Raw genomic sequence first — 25369 nt, 5'->3', positions numbered from 1 at the left:
TTCTAAACGGATCGGATTCTTTTGTTCGTTCGTTCGTTCGTTTGCTTCTTTTTGTTTGTTTTTTTTTTTTTTATTGTGGAAATATGAAGCCATATCTGCCATTTCTATTTGTAATATCGACATTATCGGTATTGCTAATATCGGCCCAAGAGAATAATGTCCTGTTCGAGACAATCAATTTCCTGCGACGCGGTCAAGCGGATGTCGATCTAGAGAATTATGACAATAACGTTGTATTGGACAGTGAATATGATTTCATTGTGGTTGGAGCTGGTACAGCGGGCTGTACTTTGGCTGCCCGTCTCTCCGAGAATCCCAAATGGCGGGTTCTACTCCTAGAGGCTGGAGGACCCGAGCGTCTGGTCATGGATGTACCGATTGTGGCACATTTTCTGCAATTGGGCGAAATGAATTGGAAATATCGGACACAGCCATCAGATCATGCCTGCCTGGCCATGAACAACAATCGCTGCAATTGGCCCAGGGGCAAGGTGATGGGAGGCAGTTCGGTATTGAATTACATGATGTATACGCGTGGCAATCGTCGTGATTACGACCGTTGGGAAGCACTGGGCAATCCCGGATGGAGCTACAAGGATGTCCTGCCATATTTCAAGAAATACGAGGGCAGCAGTGTACCCGATGCCGAGGAGGATTACGTTGGCCGCAATGGACCAGTGAAGATCAGTTATGTGAATTGGCGCTCGAAGATATCCGAGGCATTTGTCGAGGCTGCCCAACAGGATGGCCTCAAATACCGGGACTACAATGGACGCATTCAAAACGGTGTGGCCTTTCTGCATACCACAACTCGCAATTCAACACGCTGGAGCTCAAATCGTGCCTATTTGTATCCACTGAAGGGCAAACGCAGTAATTTGCATGTGAAGAAGAATGCTCTGGTGACAAAGGTATTGATCGATCCGCAGACAAAGACCGCCTATGGCATAATGGTGCAAATGGATGGACGTATGCAAAAGATTTTGGCACGTCGTGAGGTTATTGTATCGGCTGGAGCTATTAATACACCACAATTGCTTATGTTGTCGGGAGTGGGGCCAGCTAAACATCTGCGTGAGGTGGGCATCAAGCCTATAGCGGATCTGGCGGTGGGCTACAATCTTCAGGATCACACGGCTCCGGCTGTCACCTTTACCACAAATGCCACTTCATTGAAATTCGAAGACTTTTCCGATCCAACTCTGATCAATCGCTTTAATCGCATGGAGGGACCCTATGGTTCGCCTGGCGGCTGTGAAGCCATTGCCTTCTGGGATTTGGATCACGAACGCGATGAGGATGGCTGGCCGGATATTGAGCTCTTCTTGGTCGGTGGTTCAATGTCATCCAATCCGGCCATTTCGCGTGCTTTTGGCCTAAAGAAATCCATCTATGATTCCTTGTTCGCTGAAATTGAGGATAAGTCACTGAATGCCTTCATGATATTCCCCATGATTTTGCGTCCCAAGAGTCGTGGACGTATTATGCTCAAGAGCACTGATCCCTTTAAATACCCCCTGATACATGCCAACTACTTTGCTCATCCCTACGATGTGGATATCTCGGTGAGAGGACTATTAAAGGCCATCAGTTTGATGGAACAGCGTGGCATGAAGACTATCGATGCTAAGCTATGGGAACGCAAGATACCAACATGCAAACAGCATCCATACAAAAGTTGGGCCTATTGGGCCTGCTATGTCAGGCATTTCACTTTCACGATCTATCATTATTCGGGCACTGCAAAAATGGGACCCAAGTCCGATAGAGCCGCTGTGGTGGATGCCCGTTTGAGGGTCCATGGTATACGTAATTTGCGTGTTGCCGATGCCAGTATAATGCCAGAGATAATGTCAGGACATCCAAATGGTCCCGTCTTTATGATAGCAGAAAAGGCAGCTGATATGATTAAGCAAGATCATGGATATATCAAATAAGACAAGAGGAGGGACTAGAATGTCTTCCTTTTTTTAATCAGGTCATCATCACCTAAGCTTCAGTCAAGTTTGAAGCTTAAGTAATTTTAGATTGTTATTTTATAACTTTTAGGTTTCTTGCCTTGTTTTTTCTGTATACAACGAACTGATTCTAATATAAGTTAGTCATATAAGAATTCATTATGACACAACACACATAATAAATACAAATATGTAGTTTAAATTAGAATTCTGTGCTGCTTTTGTCTTGTCTTGGCTTTGATGGGAAACCAAAAAGTTGACATTGAAAAATTGATCACATAAAGTTTTGCCGCGTTCTATATCTTCTTCCTATATCTCTCCCCCATCTAAAGTCCGCAGCTCTGGCCAATTTCATGCTAGACAATTAACACCAACAAGAGCAAGATGCGAACAAGATAATTGAATTGAAAACCGTGAAGTTCAGCGCCTCAGCCCCCCCTTATTGTTGCAGACACCGTTGTCCAGATACCCTGTATAAACCACTAGTCTAAGTGGGTATATCAATTTAAACAACTTTTAAAGTTCATCTCAACATTGTTGTAGGGAATTTTAACTAAACTTTTTGTAGGGTATCAGTAAGTCGACTAGCAAAGTATCTACTCATGTTTTTGTTATTTCTGCTGTTTAACTATTATGATTTATGTTGTCGCTTTTGTTTTATTCAATTTTTTTTTTAATTTAAATTAAATATGCGGAAATAATTTGGGTGATATGACTGTCTTTATTATATCCCCTTCATTTTATTGACACCCATATGTATTCTACAGGCAGTTGAAAAGAGCAACAGTCTAACATATATATATATTCTTGATTAGTATTAGAGCCAAGTCAATTTATGTCTTCTTTTATAAACAACAAAGTGTTAAAGTCTACATTTATTCGTTTTGCTCTAATTGAAAATAAAAGTGATGTATTTCTCTTCAAGTTCAAGTTTCGAAAGGCAATATCCAAATTCTGCCTAAAAGTAGACTTTTCAATTTTGTTATTTCATATCGTACAAGAAGCTTTTCAGCCAGCTTTATAAACATTGAATACATCAGAATATTTTATTTGTATTCAGATAAATACGAGTAGGTGGAGTTAGGCCACAGTTTTCTAACTCTTTTTGAATTCTGATTCTTTAAATTTATGTTGTTAATACAATATTATTGATGGATTGTTTCAAAACAACGAGGTCTTGGATTGAAAACTCAATTTGTTTGTGATTTCGAATAGCTAATTGTAATATGTATTAGGTCTGTTTCCCGGGTAACCCCTTTCATCCTAGTTTTGTTTGAATTGTCTGCCTTGGCGTGGGTGTGGAGTGTGGAGACAAGTGTATGGAAAGGTTAACCCCTATGACAACTGCCATTCCATTATCACAAATTGAAATATTCATGAATCACAAAACCAAAATGAAGGATGACAGGTGCAATGCGGTTGGTGTTTTGTTGTTGATGCTTTCAAAATGCAAAAATTGAATTGAATTTGAATGCAGAGCACACACAAAACGACCGAAAGCCAAACAAGAGAGAGATAATGGTGGACGTGGTGGACATCGTGGACAAGGAGTCAATAGCTGTTTGCGAGATCCTTCTTCCTACACTTGGACAAAAATCTGCTACAAAAAGGGTGGCCTGGCTATATATTTTGTGGTTACTCGTGTTTTGGGGTTGTTTCTGCAACCCTCCACGGAAATTCGTTTAATCTGCTTTGCTTTCTCCTTTTTTTCCTGCACTCAATGAGATGCATTTTTTTTTAATACGGTTTTTTATTGTTGTTGTGTTGGTGGGCCGTGTAATTATGTTTTCGTTATGGGAAAAGCCAAGTCTAGGCCGGGCTAGGGGGTTGAAGTTCCCATCAAAAAAAAAACATCAAAAACGAAAAAAAAGAAAAGCCGTAATCAAAATGAGAACAACGAGTTGAAGAGGCTTGGTGGCTGGTTGGTTAGTTGGTTGGTTGGTTGGTTGACTGACGGCTCACAGGCAGGCAAAGTCAAGAACCCAATGAAAGTGCCAATGAACCACAAGATGGCAAGATGCCGAGAGATGCTGAGAGAGATTCCAAGATGCTTAGCCAAAGGTAAAAGCAAACACAAACCGAAAAGACAAGCGCAAAGCTCAAAATTAGCAAGTGGCAATAAAAATCAAAATAAAACAAAAAAAAAAAAACCAAGAAACCAAGAAAGATCAGCAGAGTAGAACCAAACTGGAACGAGATGATGCTGCTACAGTGGGCCAAAACTAAATACAGATGTTAAAAGGTCTTTAACCTGATCCAAACTCTAGCTAATTCAGGAAAATGTTATTTTGTTATTGCTTTTGGGTGACAAAACGCTCTTCCGCATATGAAATATATATGGGCATAAAGCAAATTAAATGTTTAACTCATAAAAAACTTTGCTAAGAGTATGAAAACAGAAGTGAGAATTGTTATAAAGTCATAAAGTTAAACAAATAAAATTAATGTTTCTACCATATAGTCCAAGATTTTACAATACTCTTCACTTTCTTAGGGAAACTTTGAAAAGATTTTAGTTCTAATTGAAGTCCCGACATAAACTTTTATTAAACATATTAAGTTTTTTTTAGATGTTTCTATCTATATACCAAAGACTAATTTAGCCATGCATGAATTGCAAAACTGTAATAGATATGGCAAGGTCTGTAGAAAACATAAACGATAAAGTCATAAACTTGGCTTAAGCGCGTCTTAATTTTTTTTTTGTGTAGAAATATGTGGATTTATTCCACTGCACATTGCCAGCAGATATTAATTAAACGACTGTGGGCCAACAGTTTTCACTTGGCCAGTTGTCAAAGACTGGTCACAGCGAGAAGATCGCACTCACACACATAGATAGAGGGAGAGAGTCAGAGAGAAAGGATGAAAGAGCCAGTGGAGTTGTGTTTCCTAATCTGTATACTACTAACCACCCTTGGGCTAGGTGAATCTCAGCGAAATGTGGATAATATTGCTCAGACCTTTAAGCAATTGGGCCTGGGTAATATAGTCAATGTGCCGCTTTACTCTGATGGTAAGTGAATGACTGTTGGCTGTGTTTGACTCCCGAGTAAAATTGTTTGGTTATCGATAGTGCCTCGACCGGATAAGAATTACGACTTTATTATTGTTGGAGCCGGAGCAGCTGGCTGTACATTGGCTGCTCGTCTCTCGGAGAATCCCAAATGGCAAGTGTATTTGATTGAGGCTGGCGGTGTGGAAAACTTGGTACATCAAATCCCAGCAATGGCTCCATCATTGCAATTGACTGCCTCGAATTGGGGCTACGAATCCCAACCACAGCGTCATGCTTGCTACGGCATGCACGGCCGGCGATGTGCTTTACCCAGGGGCAAGGTTTTGGGTGGAACAAGTTCAATCAATTTCATGATCTACAATCGTGGCAATCGTCGGGACTTCGACACCTGGTCACAGCGTGGCAATTATGGTTGGAGCTACAAAGAGGTCCTACCGTACTTCCTGCGCAGCGAATCGGCTCAGCTGCATGGCCTGGAACACTCGCCCTATCACAACCACAGTGGACCTCTAAGTGTCGAGGATGTACGTCATCGCACACAGTTGGCTCATGCCTACATTCGAGCTGCCCAGGAAGCTGGACATGCACGTACCGATTACAATGGCGAGTCACAATTGGGTGTTTCCTATGTGCAGGCCAACACGTTGAAGGGTCGTCGTCATAGCGCCTTCAGGGCGTATATAGAACCGATTCGTGCGTATCGTAAAAACCTTCATATTCTCACTCTGGCCAGGGTTACCCGCATTCTCATTGATGAGGCCACCAAATCGGCGTATGGCATAGAACTGACCCATGGGGGAAGACGCTTCCAGGTCAAGGCACGCAAAGAGGTCATACTGTCGGCGGGGGCATTCAATTCACCGCAGTTGCTTATGCTCTCGGGTATAGGACCAGAGGACAATCTAAAAGCCATTGGCATACCAATTGTAAAAGTCCTGCCCGTTGGACGACGTATGTACGATCACATGTGCCACTTTGGTCCCACATTTGTCACCAACACAACGGGACAATCTCTATTCACCTCGAATGTGGGACCACCGGTGCTCAAGGAGTTTTTACTCGGCCGTCCCGACACCTTCCTCTCCACCATCGGTGGGGTTGAGACCTTGTCCTTTGTCAAAGTGCCCAGAGCGAAGACACCCTCAACCCAACCTGATATCGAGTTCATTCAAGTGGCCGGCAGCCTGGCCAGTGACGAGGGCACTTCATTGTCTCGTGGAGCCAACCTTAAGCCCGAAATTTATGACAAAATGTATCGTCATTTGGCTGACCGCAAACAGGATCATTTCAGTTTCCTCATCATGCACTTTGCCCCAGCTTCAGTTGGACGACTTTGGCTCCATAATCGCAATCCGCTGGAATGGCCACGCATAGATCCCAAATATTTTATTGTCCAAGAAGATGTTGAACATTTGCTGGAGGGCATTAAAGAGGCCATTCGTATAACTAAAATGCCGGCTCTAAGGGCCATCGGTACCAGATTACTCGAACGCTCAGTGCCCGGATGTGAGGGATATTCATTTGGCTCGGACGACTATTGGCGCTGCTCCATTCGCACTTTATCCTATACATTGCATCATCAGGTGGCCACCTGTCGCATGGGACCCGAGAGTGATCCAACTTCGGTGGTAAGTCCTCAACTGAAGGTCCATGGTATGCGGCGATTACGTGTTGTTGATACCAGCATTATTCCATTACCGCCAACGGCGCATACAAATGCCGCAGCGTTTATGATTGGCGAAAAGGCAGCCGATATGATCAGAGAAGATTGGACGCACTGACCGATGGCAAACAACGCTTTTATGTCTGTGTATGTGTTAATGAATCTATAAAATTGGGTCAATAAAAAATTCGTAACGAAAGCTTCAAAAGAAAGCGCTGAACGCGGGGAATGACACGCCATTTCATGACCTAGCTTAATAAAACATTGGGCCAACGACGGGCAGGGCCAAGAACAAGTCAAACAAGTTTCTCAGGCCAGTTCAATGTATTCGACTCTAAACTGAGCTGAAACTGATAGAGAGTTCCCCAAGTAAGTAAGTAAGTATGCTTGAACCTGTGTATACAATCGTGAAAGGGTGTGTGTGTGTGTGTATGTGTGTGATGTCTCATCCATAAGGACTGACAGAAAGTGCGCGAAGCACGCGCCAAAGTTAAATGAACTCAGTAAATGGAATGCAACACTTACAAAAAGTGAGAATGCCGTCATTCTTAGCCATTCACCCAACTGAAGAACCTAAATGAAGCAAATCGATCGGCAAATACCCTTTAATAGCAAAAAATAAAAACAGTGTTGGCAACTTTTATGCAACATTGTGCAATAGTGTGACCATATTTAACAATTTGATTCTCTCTCACGAAACTTCATTTTAAGTTTCTCTTGCCTTCAAAGAGGTCTCCGAGTGTGTACTACTCGGTGGCTAATGTTAGGGTATATCAGTTAGCGAATTAAATGTTGCTGCTGGGCAGTAAATTAACGCAAGCTTAATGCCAAACCGTAAAAGGTTTGTCGCCAGACCTGAGATTTGAGTCACTCAATGGGCTTAAAAGAGCCTTCCACTGTTCGTATGCACTTCAGTTGATCAAATGTCTCAATGCCTGATTACACTTGCCACGGTGACGCTTTTTGCGGCATGGTCCCTGGCTGATAATCGTTTCTTGGATCAATTACAGCAGCTTGGTTTTGTCAATCTCTTAGAGCAAGCAGTGCGCCCCAATGGTGAGTGTGAATCTTTATTGACCATGTCACTGCAGAGGTTACAGGGATTGCCATCTTGTAGTTCCCCAGCAATCGTCTACCTATGACTTTATTGTGGTTGGAGCCGGTGCCGCTGGCTGTGCCTTGGCGGCACGACTCTCAGAGAATCCCGCATGGAATGTAGCATTGCTGGAAGCTGGCGGGGTGGAAAACATTGCTCATCTGACACCAGCATTGGCCGGACAATTGCAGCAAACTGCCTCCAATTGGGGTTATCATTCGGTGCCGCAGCGTTTATCCTGTTTCGGCATGATTAATCGAGAATGCGCCTTACCGAGGGGCAAAGGTCTGGGCGGCACAAGTTCAATTAATTATATGATCTATAATCGCGGTAATCGCAGAGATTTTGACGCCTGGTCGCAGAATGGCAACCATGGCTGGAGCTATGAAGAGGTCCTACCCTATTTCCTAAGAAGTGAGGGAGCCCATCTGACTGGCCTCGAGCATTCGCCGTATCATAATCATAGTGGACCTTTGAGTGTTGAATATGTGCGTTTCCGCACACAAATTGCGGATGCCTTTGTAGAGGCGTCTGTGGAGTCTGGTCTACCGCGCACCGACTACAATGGCGAATCACAATTGGGCGTGTCATATGTCCAAGCGACCACACAGAATGGACGACGACACAGTGCTTATGCGGCTTACATACGACCAATTCGCGATTATCGTGCCAACCTACACATTTTTCCATTTAGCAGAGTGACTAAAATCCTAATTGATGCGGAAACAAAGACAGCCTATGGCGTAGAGTTTAATTATCAAAAGAAGTCCTTCACTTTCAAAGCACGCAAAGAGGTCGTACTTTCGGCGGGAGCCTTTAATTCACCTCAGTTACTAATGCTCTCGGGCATAGGACCTGAAGATAATCTCAAGGCTATTGGCATACCTTTGATTCAAGCACTGCCTGTGGGCAAACGTCTCTATGATCACATGTGCCATTTTGGACCCACATTTGTGACCAATACTACGGGCCAATCGATCTTCACATCTCGTGTTACGCCAGCCGAAGTCCTATCTTTCCTTTTGGCTGGTAACCCAGCCACAAAGCTAAGTTCTATCGGTGGTGTTGAAGCCTTGGCTTTCCTCAAGAGTCCACGGTCCAAACTACCCCCAGATTGGCCTGACTTGGAGTTAATTTTAGTGGCCGGCAGTTTGGCCAGCGACGAGGGCACAGCTCTTAAGCTTGGGGCGAATTTCAAAGATGAGATCTATAACAAAGTCTATAGACCTCTGGCCGTGGCTCAACAGGATCATTTTACGCTTTTGGTAATGCATTTCCATCCCGCATCTGTCGGTCGTTTATGGCTACATAATCGCAACCCCTTGACATGGCCGAAAATTGATCCAAAATACTTTATAGCCGAAGAGGATGTAGAATATATACTAGATGGCATCAAGGCAACATTACGCATAGCTGAAATGCCAGCTCTAAAAGCTATAGGTACCAAATTATTAAAACACTCAGTGCCCGGATGTGAGGAATATTCATTTGGCTCGGACGACTATTGGCGGTGCTCCATTCGCACTTTATCCTATACATTGCATCATCAGGTGGCCACCTGTCGCATGGGACCCGAGAGTGATCCAACTTCGGTGGTAAGTCCTCAACTGAAGGTCCATGGTATGCGGCGATTACGTGTTGTTGATACCAGCATTATTCCAATACCACCCACGGCGCATACAAATGCTGCAGCATTTATGATTGGCGAAAAGGCAGCCGATATGATACGTTCGGAATGGAATTAGAGTTTGTTGTTGATGTTGTTAATTAAATGAAATTACCTAACGACTGACAACGAGTTGAGTTTTGACAGTGGTGGCTGTGTGGGTTCGGTGGAAGATGTGGGAGTGGGGTTCAGAATCGGACAGTCGACTAGAGTGCATTAACCCAAGCAATATATAGCGAAAAAAGGGCCTTAGCCAAGTCTATTGGGGTTGAAAAAGTTTTGTTGTTGTTTTTCTTTTGTTTCCGTTTTGTTCTTCTTACTTTTTTTTGGGGTGGTTTGACGCATTGGGAACGATGCCGACGACTTTAGCAACAGCTCCACTCATAAAATTGTCAAAACGGATACGGAACTGGGATGCTGTTCCATGGGGTTGTTTGTCTGTGTGTGTCGCTCAGTTTTCATTTTCCACACTGATTGTTGTCATTGTTGTCTTGTTGTTGTTTTTCAACGACAAAAATTCAATATGCATCATCAGCATGCCTGCCTTTTGAGCCAAGTCAAAGTGTCTCATTCAGAACAAATTCTATTCACCCAAAAGCCACAGGAACAGTAGGTAACTGAAGAATGTTGCACTTTTTATAAATCATTTTCTGACCACCACAAAAAAACAGTATTAAATTTTATTTACTATAATGTTAGGCCCTCTAAATTTAATTTCATTTCATTTGAAGTAAATTTGATCCGTCAACAAGATCAAATAATTTATTATAACTGTGCAAATTAGGGTCTAGACAAATTGCACACTTTATGTGCAGTGGCAACCCTATTTAATGGTTGTCTACTGTCTGTCAACAAGCGGTTTTTTAATTACGCATCGTTACACTAAACGGAGGTGAGTGATGGAGGTGTGAACGAGAATAAAAAAACAAGTGGAGTTTTAGTTGGTCTTGTGGTTTCCCTTTTCCCCTTTTCGCATATACACACATACATCTAGATTGTCTTTTGTACTCACCTGAAACAATTAACGCCTCATTCGGGCCCGTTGTGTGTATGTTACCCATGGTTAATTACGGAAGGATCTTCTTCTTCTTCTACTTCGTCGTCGTCGTCGTCAACTACCTTGCGGCTTGAGTATCCTTCTTTCGTTATATTATTGCTGCTGCACTGCACTGCACTAAACAACATAAAAAAATATAAACAAATTGAAGGTTGTGAAATTATAGCGGAACGAGAGACATGGAAGCTTTTTAATGACCGCCTAAAAGCAGGCTACACTTGATACGCTTTGCGTTTGTTTTTTGTTTTTTTTTATGGATATGAATATGGAACACGCGCGTTTTATGTTTTCTATTGCTCTTTTCGCACGCCTTGAACGAGCTGGGAATATTTGTTTGTAGCACAATTTTATATATGAAACACTGGAAAGCTTTCCCTTCTGAATATTCTCTCCCGATCGAACATTTGCAAATTTTGTGTCAATCAAATGTTTAGGGGGTCTTGACTTGAGCCAAATTCAATGCTAATGCTATGGCAAATACTTTTGTGAAATTAATTAATTGTTCTTTTATTTTATTCCTCCATTCTGTGTGTGTGTGTTTGTGTGCTATCTATGAAGTCTAACAATTAGAATGCCAGAGCACACATTGAGTCGATTATGCAGGTACCCTATATCAACTGGTGGTTTAAATGCAAATTTCGTTTAGACTGACATTCGCTTAGCTCACAAATTGAAGTTCTCTATCGACTAGTTGGCCGAGCTAAAGGCAGTTTAGACCACAAATATGTTCAATTTGAGGTCCTACAGGTTAATGTGTACATTTTAAGGTTACAAGGACCCACGACATTTTCAATTCGTAGAGAAAACGAATTGCCGAAGGTCAAAATTATGAGTAGGAATGAAGAGGCAATATATTCATTTAATCAATTTAGCAGACATATCAATTAAAAGCTACAATATGCCGAGTAAGTTTGGCATAATTTATGAAAAATTTGCCATCTGGAATTTGGGCAGGCCCGCAGTTGTTGCACCGACTTGGGTATACCCTGCACTTATATAAATCTAAGGGGATTGCTTGATTTCAACAATCTTAATATACATTTCTAAAACAAAACATTTAGCGAGGGTATCGACGACACTTGTTTCAGTTGGCGTTACCAACAACAACAACAACAACAATGAGAATAACTGGTTGGTCGATTCTGGCTTTATGTATTGCTTATAAATAAATGTGCAAATGGAGTTAATCCTATAATTATTAACCTTTATATATATATATTGTATATATACAATTCACTTGAGTTCTTTCGTTAGAAATCAGACAGAAAAGCACTTGATAGAGCTTTAGTTTTCTTGCTATTTGTTTTAATTTTTTATCAAAGCGTACATATATTATATATAAATAAAAAGCATGAGCAATAAATAGAACCGAAATGTGGCGTGGGAGAGAGCGAGCAGGGAGCATGAGCCGGAGAAGGAGTGCAAGAGAGAGAGCGAGACGGGAGAGAGAGGCAGATGGGTTTCTGTTTTTGTTGTTGTGGAGGGAGGAGGTGGCCAGAGCATGACGTAAACTTTGAAGCAGGGGTGCGGTACGTATATGTATGTATACATACACACACACACACGCACACAAACAGGCATAGACACAAATTCAAGTACTTGGGCGCTTAGGATGAAGAGAGATGGATAGACTGAAAGAGACAGAAGCTCTCCTCTTATCAATGACCTCATCATTCTTCTTTTATTTATCAATTGAGTTTTTCTGCTCGATTAATTAAATATGCAAAAAAACAAAAATATGTATATATGTATGTATATGAAATAGAAGCATACAGACACGCACACAAACGCACCCTCCGGTTCATTCGGGGGGTGGATTTCGCCCGCTTGCTCTCAATCTCCCCTTTCCCCACTTCCCACTGCACACAGCGAATTCTTATTGGAAGGTAAACAAGAATTACAAGTTGCAATTGTTATTCTTGGTATTGTTAACTATTTATATGCAATTTTATGTTAATAAGCGTCGTGAATAGCTTGGCATGCATTACACATTCACGTATTTTTTTATTATTTTTTCCACAATTTAACACTGTTTTTTCGAAGCCGGGAAAAACAACAAAAAAAAAACACACACAAAATAAGCCGCGCTTTGATGCTAAACACGGGTTTTGCGTTTGACTAGATAAGACTGGACAAATGTGGGTATTTTCTTTTATTGTTAATAAATTAATTCATTTGTATGTTCTAAATCATAATTTCTGTGCTACGAAATTGTTTTCCAGAGCAACGAAAAATTGTTTTCTGCGCTGCGAAATGCGAATAGTATCTTGAACTTCAATTCGGTGCTGGCAACTCCGCAAATTTAGCAAATTTACAATTTTTGGCAATTAATTAATTTGTTTATCACTTGAACAAAAAAAAACAAAACAAAAACAAAAAACGAAGCAAATTCCATTTACCGCAATCTTCAACTTCCAACTAAACTGTAGTGTTGGGAAATCCATCGATGTTACCATCGATAGCATGTTCCCATCGATAACAAATTGGAAGCAAACGATAACAATTACTATTAATCGATTACAACTGTGGCCACATCGAATTATCGATAGACGATAGCTGGAAAGAAGAAAAATTCAATTCCAAAACACAAACACGTGCAACTGTTGGAGCGCGTTGCTCGTTTTACTTTTTTTTTAACCATTTAGAACGTGAAATAACGGCAAAATGGGTAAAAAGAGCAAAGTAGGAAAGACCCGTAAGGATAAGTTCTATCAGTTGGCGAAGGAGACAGGCTTCCGATCACGTGCCGCTTTCAAGTTGATACAGTTAAATCGGAAATTCGGATTCCTCCAACAGTCGCAGGTATGCATAGATTTGTGTGCGGCTCCCGGTGGTTGGATGCAGGTGGCAAAACAGAACATGCCTGTATCTAGCATAGTGATAGGTGTGGATCTGTTTCCCATTCGACCCATTGCCGGTTGCATTGGCCTCGTAGAGGACATTACCACAGAGAAATGTCGCCAGTCCTTAACCAAGGAACTGCAGTCGTGGAAGGCAGATGTGGTGTTGCATGACGGAGCACCTAATGTGGGTCGTAATTGGCTTTTTGATGCCTATCAGCAGATTTGCTTGACACTCAATGCCTTAAAGCTAGGCACACAGTTTCTCCGCAGTGGCGGTTGGTTTGTGACCAAAGTTTTCCGCTCCAAGGACTACAATGCTCTGCTGTGGGTTCTCAAGCAGCTATTTAAAAAGGTTCACGCCACAAAGCCTAGTGCTTCACGTAAAGAATCTGCGGAAATCTTTGTGGTTTGCCAGGGTTATTTGGCTCCTGATCGTATCGATCCTCGGCTGCTTGATTCCAAATATGTGTTCGAGGAGCTCGATTTGGAGGGCAAAAAGAAGAGCAGCCTATTGCATCCAGAGAAGCAAAAGCGCATAAAAGCAGAGGGCTACACTGAGCAGGACATAGCCCTACGGAATGATCTGGCCGCCACAGAGTTTATGCAGGCGGAGAACGCCTTAGCAGCTCTCCAAGGCATTGGATCCATACGCATTGACGATGAGCGCATAGCCCGTCACAAAAAGACCACAACGGAGATCCTAGAATGTTGCAAAGATATTAAGGTTTTGGGCCGCAAGGATATCAAAGGTCTGCTTCTCTGGTGGAAGGCTATCAAAGATGAATTCTTTAAAACGGAGGCAGCAGAAGAGGAGACTTTGGTGGTAGAAGAGTCAACACCAAAGCCCCTGACTCAGGAGGAGATTGAGGACATGGAGGATGCGGATCTCCAGCAGCAAATTGAAACTCTGGCCGATGAGGAACAAAAAGATTTAAAGCGCAAACGCAAGAAGACTCTAAAGACCAAAGCCAAGCTGCACGAAAAGATGAACCTCAACATGGTTATCAAGGGCGACGATGGTCCTGTGGAGGAGGCGGAGCATGAGATATTCGACTTAAAAGGAATTAGTTCGGTCAATGAGTTAGACCAAATGCTTGACATTGAGCCTGATTTCGATGTGGAAGGCGAGCCGGAGCAGCACCCAAAGCTTCCCAAATTCAAGAAATATGACAAAGATGACAAACGAATGGATGATGATGCCAACTATGAGAACGATGATGAGCCAGAGCCAAGTCAGGACGAGGATAGTGATAGTGACTACGATCGCAAGGGCTTGGGACTCAGTGACGACGAGGGAGATGGGTCCAGCGCCAAGGGCAAGCAGAAAAAGAAGAAGCGCGGAGAGCATCCCCTTATCAAGTCGGGCGACTTTCGGGACAAGGACACAAAACGCCAGCAGCGGGTCCAGCTCTGGTATGAGAAGGACAATCTCCAGAATATAGAAACAGACGACGATGACGAGGAGACTTACGATTTGGACAATTTGGCCAAGGAGTACAAGGCTAAGGGTGTTTCAGTGCTGGGTGAGACCAATAGAAGTACTCTTACGCCGGACACTGGAACTCTGGCGCTGGGCAAGAAGGCCAAGCGACGAGCTCGCCATGAGACCGATGCCAAGGAGAGCAGTTCGGAGTCATCCTCCTCCGAGTCGGAGGAGGAGCTAGATGGCGATAACGCAGTAGCTGGTGATATGAGCAAAGGTAAGAAGAGCCACCTGCAAAATATTTTAGTCACAATTCATTATTGTCTAATGGCTAATTTCAGAGCCCAAGGCGAAAAAGGTGCGTCTTACCGAAGAGGAACTGGCTCTAGGTTCTCTCCTCGTTCGTGGCAAGAAGACACGACGTGACCTGGTTGATGCTGCCTGGAATCGTTATGCATTCAACGATGAGAATCTGCCCGCCTGGTTTGTGCAAGAAGAACGCGAGCATATGACCAAACCACAGCCAGTGCCCAAGGAGCTGACAGAGGAGTATCAGCGCAAGGTCCAAGAGCTCAATGTGCGTCCCATTAAGAAGGTAATGGAGGCCAAGGCGCGTAAGAAGCGTCGTGTCACCAAGCGTCTAGCCAAGGCCAAAAAGATGGCTGAAAAGATTATGGAGAATGCCGATGCCACCTCCCAGGAGAAAGCCAAACAGCTGAAGAAGGTCTACAAGAAGGCCCAGGAGAAGAAGAAGGAGATTACCTATGTAGTGGCCAAGAAACACACGGCCTCCAGACGTGCCCGTCGTCCCGCCGGCGTGAAGGGACGTTATCGTGTTGTAGATCCCCGCGAGAAGAAGGATAAACGTTCCCTCGACGCCAAGAAGCGACGCGAAAAGGGCAGCAAAGGCAAGGGCAAGGGCAGTAGGAGTGGCGGCAGGGGTAAACGCTAGTTATAAATTTTGTAAATGAATAAAATAAAAATGAATTAATCTTATAAACATATAAACAACAAAAATATACGCAAATTTTTAGTGTATACACAAAATCGACATATTTAATAACAATTTAAAAACAAATTTGCGACTCCAGACTCGAAGAGTCGAGTCTAAAGCGAACTGGTCTTGCCTGGTTGATAGGCAAAGTATTGTTCGTCCTGATCCAGCAGCACGAGTTTGCCCTCCTTTTGCAATTTACTCAGATGGTGGCCCACATTGTAAGCGGCAGCTGGCCAAAGATTCTCAGGTGTCTCTTTGTATACCACTCGAACAACATCCATTGCCTGCCACCGCTCATTGGGACGTTCCGTGAAGAACTCAAATATTTGCTGTTCCCGCTGATTGCGATGCTGAATGTAGTATTCAATCTTGCCAACTGGCTCATCAATCACATTTCCGTGTCCGGGATAGATGCGCTGCGGCTGCAAATCGAGTATTTTATGCAAGCTCTTCATGTAATGGAAGAGATCCTCAAAGACTGCTGTGCCCTCACCTAGATAAGACAAGAAGAAAGTGAGGTGACATGCTGGTGGAAGAGTTGGAACAGAATCTTACCCAATATGCAGTCACCGCTGAAGAGGGTGCCATCGTTTGTGGTCAGGACTACATGATCGGTGGAATGACCCGGAGTGTGTACCACACGAACACTGGCCCCGTCCACGGCAAACTCTTGGCTATCGGCTAGTTCGTGGATTTTAATATGCGACGGGATTTCGGGGCAGGGATTAGTGTCATCGGTCCTCTTATATTTATATACCTGACAATCTGGATTGAGGGGCAGCACTTTAGCAAAAGAAAAACAAAATCGAAACAAAGACAAAACAAACACCCAAATTGAAACCATAACCGTGAAAACGTTTACGATGAAATGTACTTACCTTTATCCACCAGCTTGGAGCCGACAATGTCCTTGACGCCACCCACATGATCGTGATGCCAGTGGGTCAGTATAATGGTGCCAATGGAGGCCTGCTCTTGCCGGAGTACTCCATTGAGATGCTCAATGTACTGAGGGACATTCTCGTCGCCCGTGTCAATTAGAATACGTCTGATAAAATTATATGATCATGATGATAATAAAGAAATTTTTTGTCAAGTGGACTTTGGATATTTGTTTACTTACTTTTTACCATTGCCCAGGAGATAAGTGTTTGTACCCTGCAGCGTCATGGGGCTGGGATTGCAGCCCAGGATGCGTATTATGGAAGATGTGAGTCGGGTTACCGGCGGTATTAATGCCATCTTGTTGCAACAGTTTCAGCTTCAAAAGCAGAATACAAATCTGAATTTAATCTGATCAGTTGGCATTGAGAGTTGCCACCCTATTGCGTCTGGGCCCAAAGATGAATTTGGGCGCCTCAACCCGACTAAACTATCGGTCTATCGATAACTAGCTATCATTTTTGAATTTCAGTCAACATTTACTTTTGCCTAGATATCTTCATCCGATATCTTTTAAAAATGGAATACTTTGCTGAAAGGATCTTCAAAAAATTAATATATTTACTCTAAATGCACTGGAGAGCAAAGGAAAATACGTTTGACTTGATTTGTATATATTTGCAAGTTTTCTTTATTTTTGTTGTTCATGTATATATATATATATTTTTTTTTTTGTTTTTTACTTTTGTTTTGACTAGGATGCAGATGCAGTATATATATACATACATATATATGTATATATATACATATGTATATGTTATGTTTTTTTCATTCATTTTGATGCATTACAAATCACATTATATACTGTATACACTATATAATGTTGTTATTGTTATCCCAAGTTTCAACTATATAATTTTCACATACAAATTCTAATTATCGTATAAATACATATACATATATATAGAAAAAGGGTTGTGTGCGTGTGTGTGTGTGTCTAATAATAATATAAAATGGCCAAACACAAAATAGAACGATTATTTTAAAACAATATATAGAGATAAAATATATCATATATATATATATGTATATATATATATATGTATGTATGTATGATTAAAAAATATGTAAGGAAGGATACAGAAAAGAATTTAATCTTTTCCTTACTAAAAATGCATTTGACTTGACTTAAACTGAGTGTGTTTGTGTGTATATATATATATATAGATACAATACATACATACATAAATAGTAAACGAAAATAATAATAATAATGGTAAGAGCGAGATGATTTGTATGGGAGATAATGTTTAAAAGCTAATTGTAAGATACGACGACATTTTGTATGCATATATCTAAAATATACATACAAATATATACGTACGTACATATTATTATTGCATTTTATGAACTCAATTACATACATATGTATGTATATGTTATATATTATTTTATGTATCAATTAACTTAAGTTTTCATTTTGTTTTCAATAATGGCCACGCGTGTTTTCGAGTTTTCTTTTTTGTTTTGTTTCTTTTGGTGTTGTTCTTTCTTGTTTCTTGTTATATGTATGTATATATCCTTTTATCCCTACAGAGGCTGCTGTATAATTGGATTTAGCATCGATCGGACTCTGGAAATGGTTATTAGCATTAGGTTGAAAGGATTATTTAGATCGGCAATTTGAAAGTATACTATATATGGCAACAATCGATCAAAATGAAAATACATAAATGGAATAAATGTACTATATCTACAATTACAAATACAGGCAGCATTTGCAAGGATATCAGAAAGTTCGGCAGAGCCGAAATTCGTTTTTGTTTAAAATTCTTAACTTTTGTTGTAGTTGTAGTTATATTGTTTCATACTGTTGGTTGAACACATTTCGAGACCTGTTTTTTAATTTATCTTACTAAGGTTTCATTCGATTTAGTTTTCTTGTATATAAAATTACAAAAGACACAAGGAAAAAAAAACATTTTTGTCACCACATTTTGCATTGTATAAAATTGAGTGTACATATGTGTGTGGTTATATAGAGGAGAGGACATACTTATGTATATATAGAAATGAGTGTGTGTGTGTATGACAAATACAAAAGTAATAGAGATAATAATGTATGTAGGTAGTTATTGAACAACCAAATAATGCCGCGAGAAAAAATCTTCGACTAAATCTAACACAAAAACAAAAAAAAAAAAAACAAACTACCCTCTCACAATATGTTGATAATTGGTTATGGTTCCAGAAATGGTTCCAATGGTATAATATTATATACTAATCGTAATACAAATATCTATATATGTATGTATATAAACTGACTATTGTGTGTGTGTGTGTTTGTGTGTGTCCGGCCTGTGCTGTTACATCTGTATCTCACTCGCTCATTTTCATTAGCTTTAGCTGATCATTTCACGGTATTTCAATTTATGCTTGGTCAACATATCGGTGACAGTGACAAGTTTCTTGATCGAAATTATATGCGATAATTCCTGCAGCTCTGGCAAATATGATACGCAGATATGATGCAGTGTGGCCAATTCACGTCCTGTGAACCAATGTGAAAGAGACAAATAGATTAGATAAAGCGAAAGAGACAGGAATAGTGCGACCGCTTACCCGTGTCCTGTGCATTATGATTGGGATTCTGCTCGACAAACATGCCCAGCGGTGGATTCGGATCCGAAACTAACGACAATTGATCCAAGAATACAATCATGCGCTCCTTATTTTTGAGTATAAAAGGATTTACCACCTCCATGTATTGCTCCTATTGGTTAGAGATGATAATAAATGAATAAGTATAATCGGTATGTTTAACATATTCAAGTGCATACCTTTCCGCCAAATTCAATTAGATTGGCCAGATTCTGGAGGCATTTGGCGACCATAATTAGCGAACGTGTGGCAGCCGTTGGAGGCGTCTCACTGACTAGGCCAAACTGGCGTGGATTCAGCAATGCCGGGCAGAGCAGACGCAGGAATATGAAACCAGAAACGACCCTAGTACGCACCAGACGCTCCGTTGGCCATTTGGCGACCACCGCCTTCTGAAGGCAATTGCAAATATAGCGTACATTACGCGGACAGGCGTCCGGGGATGTGAATATCGATTGAGTGACGAGATCGAGAATTTGCAGCAGGAATTCAGCATTTGTGCAGGCATCATCGTTGACATCCATTTTTGTGGGATTCAGTTCTGCCGACTGTTTGCTCTCCAGAATACGCTGCACTGTCTCACTCACCGCCGACTGAAGGAAGCCGGTGCATTCGGTGCGCATATACAAATCCATCAAAGTGGTCGCCAGTGAGGCTCCACGGAATAGCGTAGTAGTCTCATTTTCGCGCGCCACCTCAGCCTGACACAAAATGCGTATCAATTCCGTTTCGCGCTTCTCATGCCGGAATACACGTAACAAGGCCGTAGCCAAGGGCACGCGATCGTTGTGACAGAGTTCGGCCAGAGCCTTCACCGCATACAATTCGGGCTCGAGGAGCAACTGCTGCAAGGGGCTGTACTCTTCGCAGGGCATTATCAGATCATCAAGATAGCGCATACGCAAACGTAAAGAGCCCCACTCGCCCATGGGCGTCATGCCGGTGAGCTGGTACCAACCCTCCGTCTCCTGGCCATTCTTAAGACTGGCTAGATCGATGGTTAGTTCAGCGACCTCCGAATCCTTGCCACGTTTGCCGCGTGACACCAGTGTGATGGTAAGGGAGACTACATCGGGTGGAACATCACTATAACGGAACAAATACAAATGAGAATAGGGAAATTTATGAGCAGACTTCATCTTTTACTTACTCCAGGACAAACTCCTCCTCCCAAACGGGCTCTGGTGGTATCTTGACACGCGTTTTGCCCACTTTGACTTGGTTAAGCGAGATACTACAGTAGGGATGTGGCACAAGTTTGAATGGCAGGCGATGTGCCTCCAGGACATGAAGATTGAGGCATCGTAGCTCACGCAGACGCGATACCTTCTTTTGTGCGCGGCTCAGTTGTGAATCGCATTGCGCTTTCAATGCATTTATCCATTCCACATAGCTCTCCTGACTGGGCGCACACAGATACGTGACCGTGGCCAGGCAGGGCAGAGCCCGTTCGACAATTTGAAAGCAATAGGGTCGCTCCCAGAGCGAATCATGGCACTGGTAGAGATACGCACAGGACAAATCGATAAGGCCCTTGGGCTTAGTCTTTTTGGGATTGTCATAGAAACAGAGTTGGGTCTCGGTGCCATCGTTGATGAGAGCAAAATACAATTGCTTCCATTTGGTTGTTTTGTCTGACTTCTTATTCAGCTGGCCATGGTGTTTGATGCCCTTGATTTTCTTCAGACCGATCTGATCGCGGCATTCGCGCAGCGTGGCATAAATCTTTTCGGCGGCCTTCTCCACAACATACTGTTGACTGAATTCTGGTTGAGTGCCATTCACCACTGGATGATTTAGCGAATGTCCTTCGACAATCTGCTCTTTGCGATACCGATTGATCACCGCGTCCAGACATTCGAAGGTCCGCCCGCCCATCAGATAGCGCACACCCTTCTTCTCTATGCGAAAACGCTGGATTTGATTGTTAATATGAAAGAATAGAGAGTAGTCACCGGGTGAATTGTCACTGGGTCGCACCAAAAAACTGCCAGGACCAGCTGAAGAGAAGAAAAAACCAATTAGATTAACTGGATCATTTCTAACAACACTCTCTCTCTGTCTCGCACTTACCCTTGACAAGCATATCGACCGCCTCGTTCTTGGTGCAATTGGGATGGAACCAAGGGAACACTGTATTTGGATCAATTGACACATCGAGATCGTCAACGAGTTCACGGAAAATCATTCCCTGTTCACCAGTTCGATGTGCAGTGACCCAAAGCCAGCCATCACCCATGTCGTTGTGCACAAAAAAGATGTCACCCTTTTGGAAACTCAGCTCATCGGTTTCGGGCATTTTCGTATACGGCAAAATGGCCACAACGCGCTTCTTGTCATTTACCGGCTCCGGTGGGGCCACTGGTATGACCAGACGCTCACGCTTCAGTAGATCACTGCATGAAGTGTAGTAGCCAACGAGATCGCTCAGCGATATAAACTGACGACCGCCAATATAAAAGTCACCGCAAACGGCCGTAATTCTACGAGAAGAATGCGATAATACAGTTTTCTGGACAGGTCTTTTCAACAATTTCCTAAAGATTGCGATAAAAGAGAAGTCCGATGCTGACTTACCGAAAATGATTGATGCCAGTGCGTCCGTAATAGCTTAGAACATAGGAGCCTGGCTTGCGATCACTTTCCCGAACTGCACGAATACACATATTTGTATATACATAGAGAAAGAAACAGTGGGAGAGAGTGAAAGTGGCAAGTGAAAAAATAGTAATAGTCCACAAAGATTGAGAAAAGACGCCAGGAAAATAGAGATAAAGGGCTTAGGCAGATGGGAGGCTATCATCATCAAATCCTCCTCAAATCATTTTACGCACCCAAATAACTGCCCAGTTTGCCACTTCCACGTAAACGAGACTCTGCCGAATAACGATCCAAACGTCCATGATACCATTCACTTTCCGGCGGTGCAATAATTGCCGGACGTTCGCCTAAAATGAAGAGTTCAAAATTTATAAGATTTTCATTACTAATTGTATGCAAACATCTAAGTTTAAAGAATTGAACAGATAATTAAGGACTAGATGGGTTTTCCCCATGTGTGAGTGGGAAGGCATCTTTGCTAACCTGTAACTGTGCATTTTGCCATTATTGAACTGAATTATACTTGAATTAGGCATTAATTAAACATTCATCCGTAACTTAATCGTGGGAACCTGCAGCCTATGAAGAAAATAAAGTTGGTACTACTAAAGGAAAGGCTGCGCCTTGCCACTGCCGCCTCCGTCCGGAACGACAACGAACTACGTTATGAGTATGAGTGACAGCAAATGCAGCTGGTACAATGAATGTTTCTAAAATGGAAAACAATAATCATATGCGGCAACAACAACAACGAGCGGCTGGTGGCTCGTTTGCCGATAAAACCTAATGTATATATGTATGTATATATGTACATACAGAAGTCTCTCTATTATAGAAATACATATACATATGTATGAACGTATTTGTCATAAACCAAATCGTCTGACGCACTTCTTTTTAAAAACGAAGTGACCTTAGTGTATCTCTGTCTCAGCTTCAGTTACATTTTACCTGCTCACTGCTTGGATAACACACATTTGGCACACTGATAAGAATGACCTCATGTGTTCAACCTCCATTAAAGAGTTTCTTATCTAAAAACTCAAAAACTCGCTCAAGATAAGCTCCGAGCGAGTGAGTGATCATCGATTGCCCAAAAGGTCATAAATATAAAGCATAGAAGAAAGGTCCCTGACCTGCTACGAGTGGACGCGGAAAAGAGATCGATTTAATTTTTCATTTGAGAGCTTTCTTTTTCACTCTACATATACATACATATTCTTGAACAGGATCAATCAGATTTGCGATTAATATTAACTGTTTTGAGACACCCTGTGCAGAGCTGGAAATACTTTTGCCAATTGGAAAATCTTCTGTATCATTCAAATCAGATAACTTGACCGACACCTCCTCCATTGGGCGGGCAACGGACAAACCGACCAATCAATATAAACTTAAAGCAATTCCTGATCGAAAGTAAGTTATAACGAACTAAGATATACATACATATGTATATATCTTAAATCCCGTTTGCATCCTCAACTCAAAAACTGTGGCGTGAGCCAGATTGGAATATCATGAGTCAGAGATCTGAGCGAAAGGTAAATCGTCGTGTTACTAGTGACGCATTCACAGCCGTAAGGGTCGACCTGACTCACTCAATTACTAGGCTACCAGTAGATGTTAATTAGCATTAAGATTAATCAGTGGGTCGCTAATCAGTGGGCATAGGGGGCGAAGTGTTACTTACCATTCAACATATGCGGACCATCGAACTCATCCTGATCCAATTCCTGGGCCAAATCGGCCAAGTCAATGCCACCAGCTGCCATCATGGCGCCCAGACTGCTTATACCGCCCAGAGCAGCCAAATTGCCGTCATCCGAGCCGCCGGTTGGCGAACCAAGTTTATCTTTCTGAATGACAACGTCCACATTACCCAAGCCCAAACGCATTAAGTCTGCCATGGTAAGTATGTATATATGTGTTATGCGTATGTATGTGTAAGTGGGCGTGTTTCTCTATGTGTGTTTAATGATTTGTCTTATTTTTGGTGTTAGTTAAATGCAAATGCAAATGCCTAAGCGTAAGCAGCTGTGTGCGTGTGTCTCTCTCCGCAGAGACAGAGAGAGAGAGAGAGAGAGAGAGATGTAAGAAAGAGAGCGGATGACAGTTGATAATGTGTTTGCTGTTCTTGTTGTTGTTGTTCACTGTAAAATGCAAAGAGAGCACTTGATGATTAAGTTGAGTGAGAGTGATAATGTGTATGCGTGTGTGTGTGTGTGTGATCGACATAGAACAAACGAGACCAAGTTGGAGTGAGCAAAATAAACAAACAGTGCTGACAAATTAATCAATCAAAAGCTAAAGCTAGTATAGCAAAAAAATAAATTTCATTAAACTAGCATTAAAATTGCTAATTTGGCAGCACTACAAGCTAAATGGGAGTGCAAGAATAACAAATAGTATGCGTATGTGTGCATCGCGTCTATGAATGTGTGTGTGTGTGTAAAGTGTGAGCAAAAGCAAGTACCGTAATTTTGTTATAAACAAAATGCAATTTCGCGTCTTGTGAGCAGAAGAGAAGAGTATTAGGGCAGGGGACAAAGAGCAAGCACCGGCAGGGAGTCAGACAAACTGGCGATTACGATTATGATGATGATGACGATAATAATGACGATGACAGACACACACACCCACCCCACCCCAACAATAAAGACGGAAGAAAAAACAACGAATGGAGTTCAATTTGGGGGGACATACACACACAAACTTAAAAATGTGCCTGCATATTGTGTCTAATTGAAGAACAATTGCAAATGTTTAGGCATTGACATACCGTTACCGTTATTGTTTCAATTAGCCCACTGAATGAATGTATATTAATGTATGCTTGCTTGTATCTGTGTGGCTCTCTGATGTTGTGTGTGTGTATGTCTACCAACGATTGACCGGCCCAAAAAAGGATTTCGGACTACACCCTCTTGACTATGACCACCATCCCGTTTAATAAACACACTCTCACAAACACATACGCATGTAAGACAGTCAGACACACTTACTCCACTGCGCTTGCCACTCTCCTCTTCTCCTTGGACCCCAGGCAACAAAAGAAATTTTCAACACTTACAATGTAAGTATGTATATATATGCGCTCGTGTGTGTGTGTATATGTTAGTGTAAATTTTAGCACCATACACGGGACAACACAGGCATAACTATAGCACAGTCACTTGGCATATTTTGATTAATTCCTTTTAAATTTAGAATACACTTTCAAGACATTTTTCACTTTCTTCGTTCTTTTTTTTTATTTTTTATTTCAACCGAAAGACGGCTTATTCATCAAACAAAATTGCAATTTGCTAATTTGTTTCTTCCAGCGAATGTCAACCTCCCGATTGTCTCTCTCTCACTCTCCCTCTTCTAACGTACCCGCACTGACAACGATAAAAGTATGACCAAAGGCTTCAAAGCCGAGAATGCTGAGCTTGAATTTGATAAAACCAACAACCAATACAGAGATAATTTTATGCAAAAATACCGAATTATGAAAAATAAAA

At 42.0% G+C, this 25369-nt stretch overlaps 7 protein-coding genes and 1 long non-coding RNA gene across 10 annotated transcripts in view; 5 read left to right on the top strand and 3 right to left on the bottom strand.

Annotated features, from left to right (window-relative positions):
- The window catches only part of LOC6641207 (flotillin-2), an 86764-nt gene extending 73870 nt beyond the window's left edge, over positions 1-12894 (bottom strand). The window contains exons 1-2 of one of the 2 annotated variants that reach the window (XM_023175318.2): positions 12859-12894; positions 10415-10576 (exon numbers count right to left, since the gene is read on the bottom strand). In XM_023175318.2, coding sequence (XP_023031086.1) covers positions 10415-10463 — 49 coding nt within the window. In that variant the 5' untranslated portion in view covers positions 10464-10576; positions 12859-12894. Of the gene's footprint in view, positions 1-10414; positions 10577-12858 lie in introns of those variants that run through there. The other variant, XM_002064311.4, reaches the window with a different exon arrangement.
- Positions 74-1975, top strand: LOC6641360 (glucose dehydrogenase [FAD, quinone]). Its single transcript, XM_002064314.3, has one exon. The coding sequence runs from the start codon at positions 84-86 to the stop codon at positions 1935-1937; it is 1854 nt and encodes a 617-aa protein (XP_002064350.1). The 5' UTR covers positions 74-83; the 3' UTR covers positions 1938-1975.
- Positions 4824-6758, top strand: LOC6641359 (glucose dehydrogenase [FAD, quinone]). Its single transcript, XM_047011134.1, has 2 exons — positions 4824-4974; positions 5035-6758. The coding sequence occupies exons 1-2, from the start codon at positions 4824-4826 to the stop codon at positions 6756-6758; spliced, it is 1875 nt and encodes a 624-aa protein (XP_046867090.1).
- On the top strand, positions 7564-9481 carry LOC6641358 (glucose dehydrogenase [FAD, quinone]). Its single transcript, XM_002064312.1, has 2 exons — positions 7564-7696; positions 7758-9481. Exons 1-2 carry the CDS (start codon positions 7564-7566, stop codon positions 9479-9481), a joined length of 1857 nt encoding a protein of 618 aa, XP_002064348.1.
- A 134-nt stretch (positions 12895-13028) lies between the features above and the next one.
- Positions 13029-15772, top strand: LOC6641206 (pre-rRNA 2'-O-ribose RNA methyltransferase FTSJ3). Its single transcript, XM_002064310.4, has 2 exons — positions 13029-15002; positions 15067-15772. Exons 1-2 carry the CDS (start codon positions 13124-13126, stop codon positions 15675-15677), a joined length of 2490 nt encoding a protein of 829 aa, XP_002064346.2. The 5' UTR covers positions 13029-13123; the 3' UTR covers positions 15678-15772.
- LOC6641205 (beta-lactamase-like protein 2 homolog) lies at positions 15633-17037 on the bottom strand. 2 transcript variants are annotated; one of them, XM_023175162.2, is made up of 4 exons: positions 16846-17037; positions 16601-16770; positions 16278-16487; positions 15633-16215 (listed from the first exon to the last, which is right to left on the bottom strand). In XM_023175162.2, exons 1-4 carry the CDS (start codon positions 16962-16964, stop codon positions 15833-15835), a joined length of 882 nt encoding a protein of 293 aa, XP_023030930.1. In that variant the 5' UTR covers positions 16965-17037; the 3' UTR covers positions 15633-15832. The 2 variants fall into 2 exon arrangements, with proteins under 2 accessions (XP_023030930.1, XP_002064345.2); XM_002064309.4 differs by having other exon boundaries at positions 16278-16505; positions 16846-17036.
- Positions 17038-18828: 1791 nt separating this feature from the next.
- LOC6641204 (ras GTPase-activating protein 1) lies at positions 18829-24933 on the bottom strand. The gene is made up of 9 exons (XM_023175202.2): positions 24869-24933; positions 23557-24016; positions 22100-22213; positions 21843-21915; positions 21339-21748; positions 20416-21265; positions 19445-20351; positions 19227-19377; positions 18829-19155 (listed from the first exon to the last, which is right to left on the bottom strand). Exons 2-9 carry the CDS (start codon positions 23771-23773, stop codon positions 19007-19009), a joined length of 2871 nt encoding a protein of 956 aa, XP_023030970.1. The 5' UTR covers positions 23774-24016; positions 24869-24933; the 3' UTR covers positions 18829-19006.
- Positions 22845-25247, top strand: LOC124460507. The gene is made up of 3 exons (XR_006954417.1): positions 22845-23282; positions 23373-23774; positions 25190-25247. It is a non-coding gene; the product is annotated as an uncharacterized LOC124460507 (long non-coding RNA).
- Positions 25248-25369: the final 122 nt, after the last annotated feature.

This window comes from Drosophila willistoni, assembly GCF_018902025.1.
Source record: "Drosophila willistoni isolate 14030-0811.24 chromosome XL unlocalized genomic scaffold, UCI_dwil_1.1 Seg141, whole genome shotgun sequence".
NCBI classification, from domain to species: Eukaryota; Metazoa; Arthropoda; class Insecta; order Diptera; family Drosophilidae; genus Drosophila; species Drosophila willistoni.
Note: the sequence above shows the minus strand (reverse complement) of the source record. Positions and strands in the feature narration are given on the sequence as shown.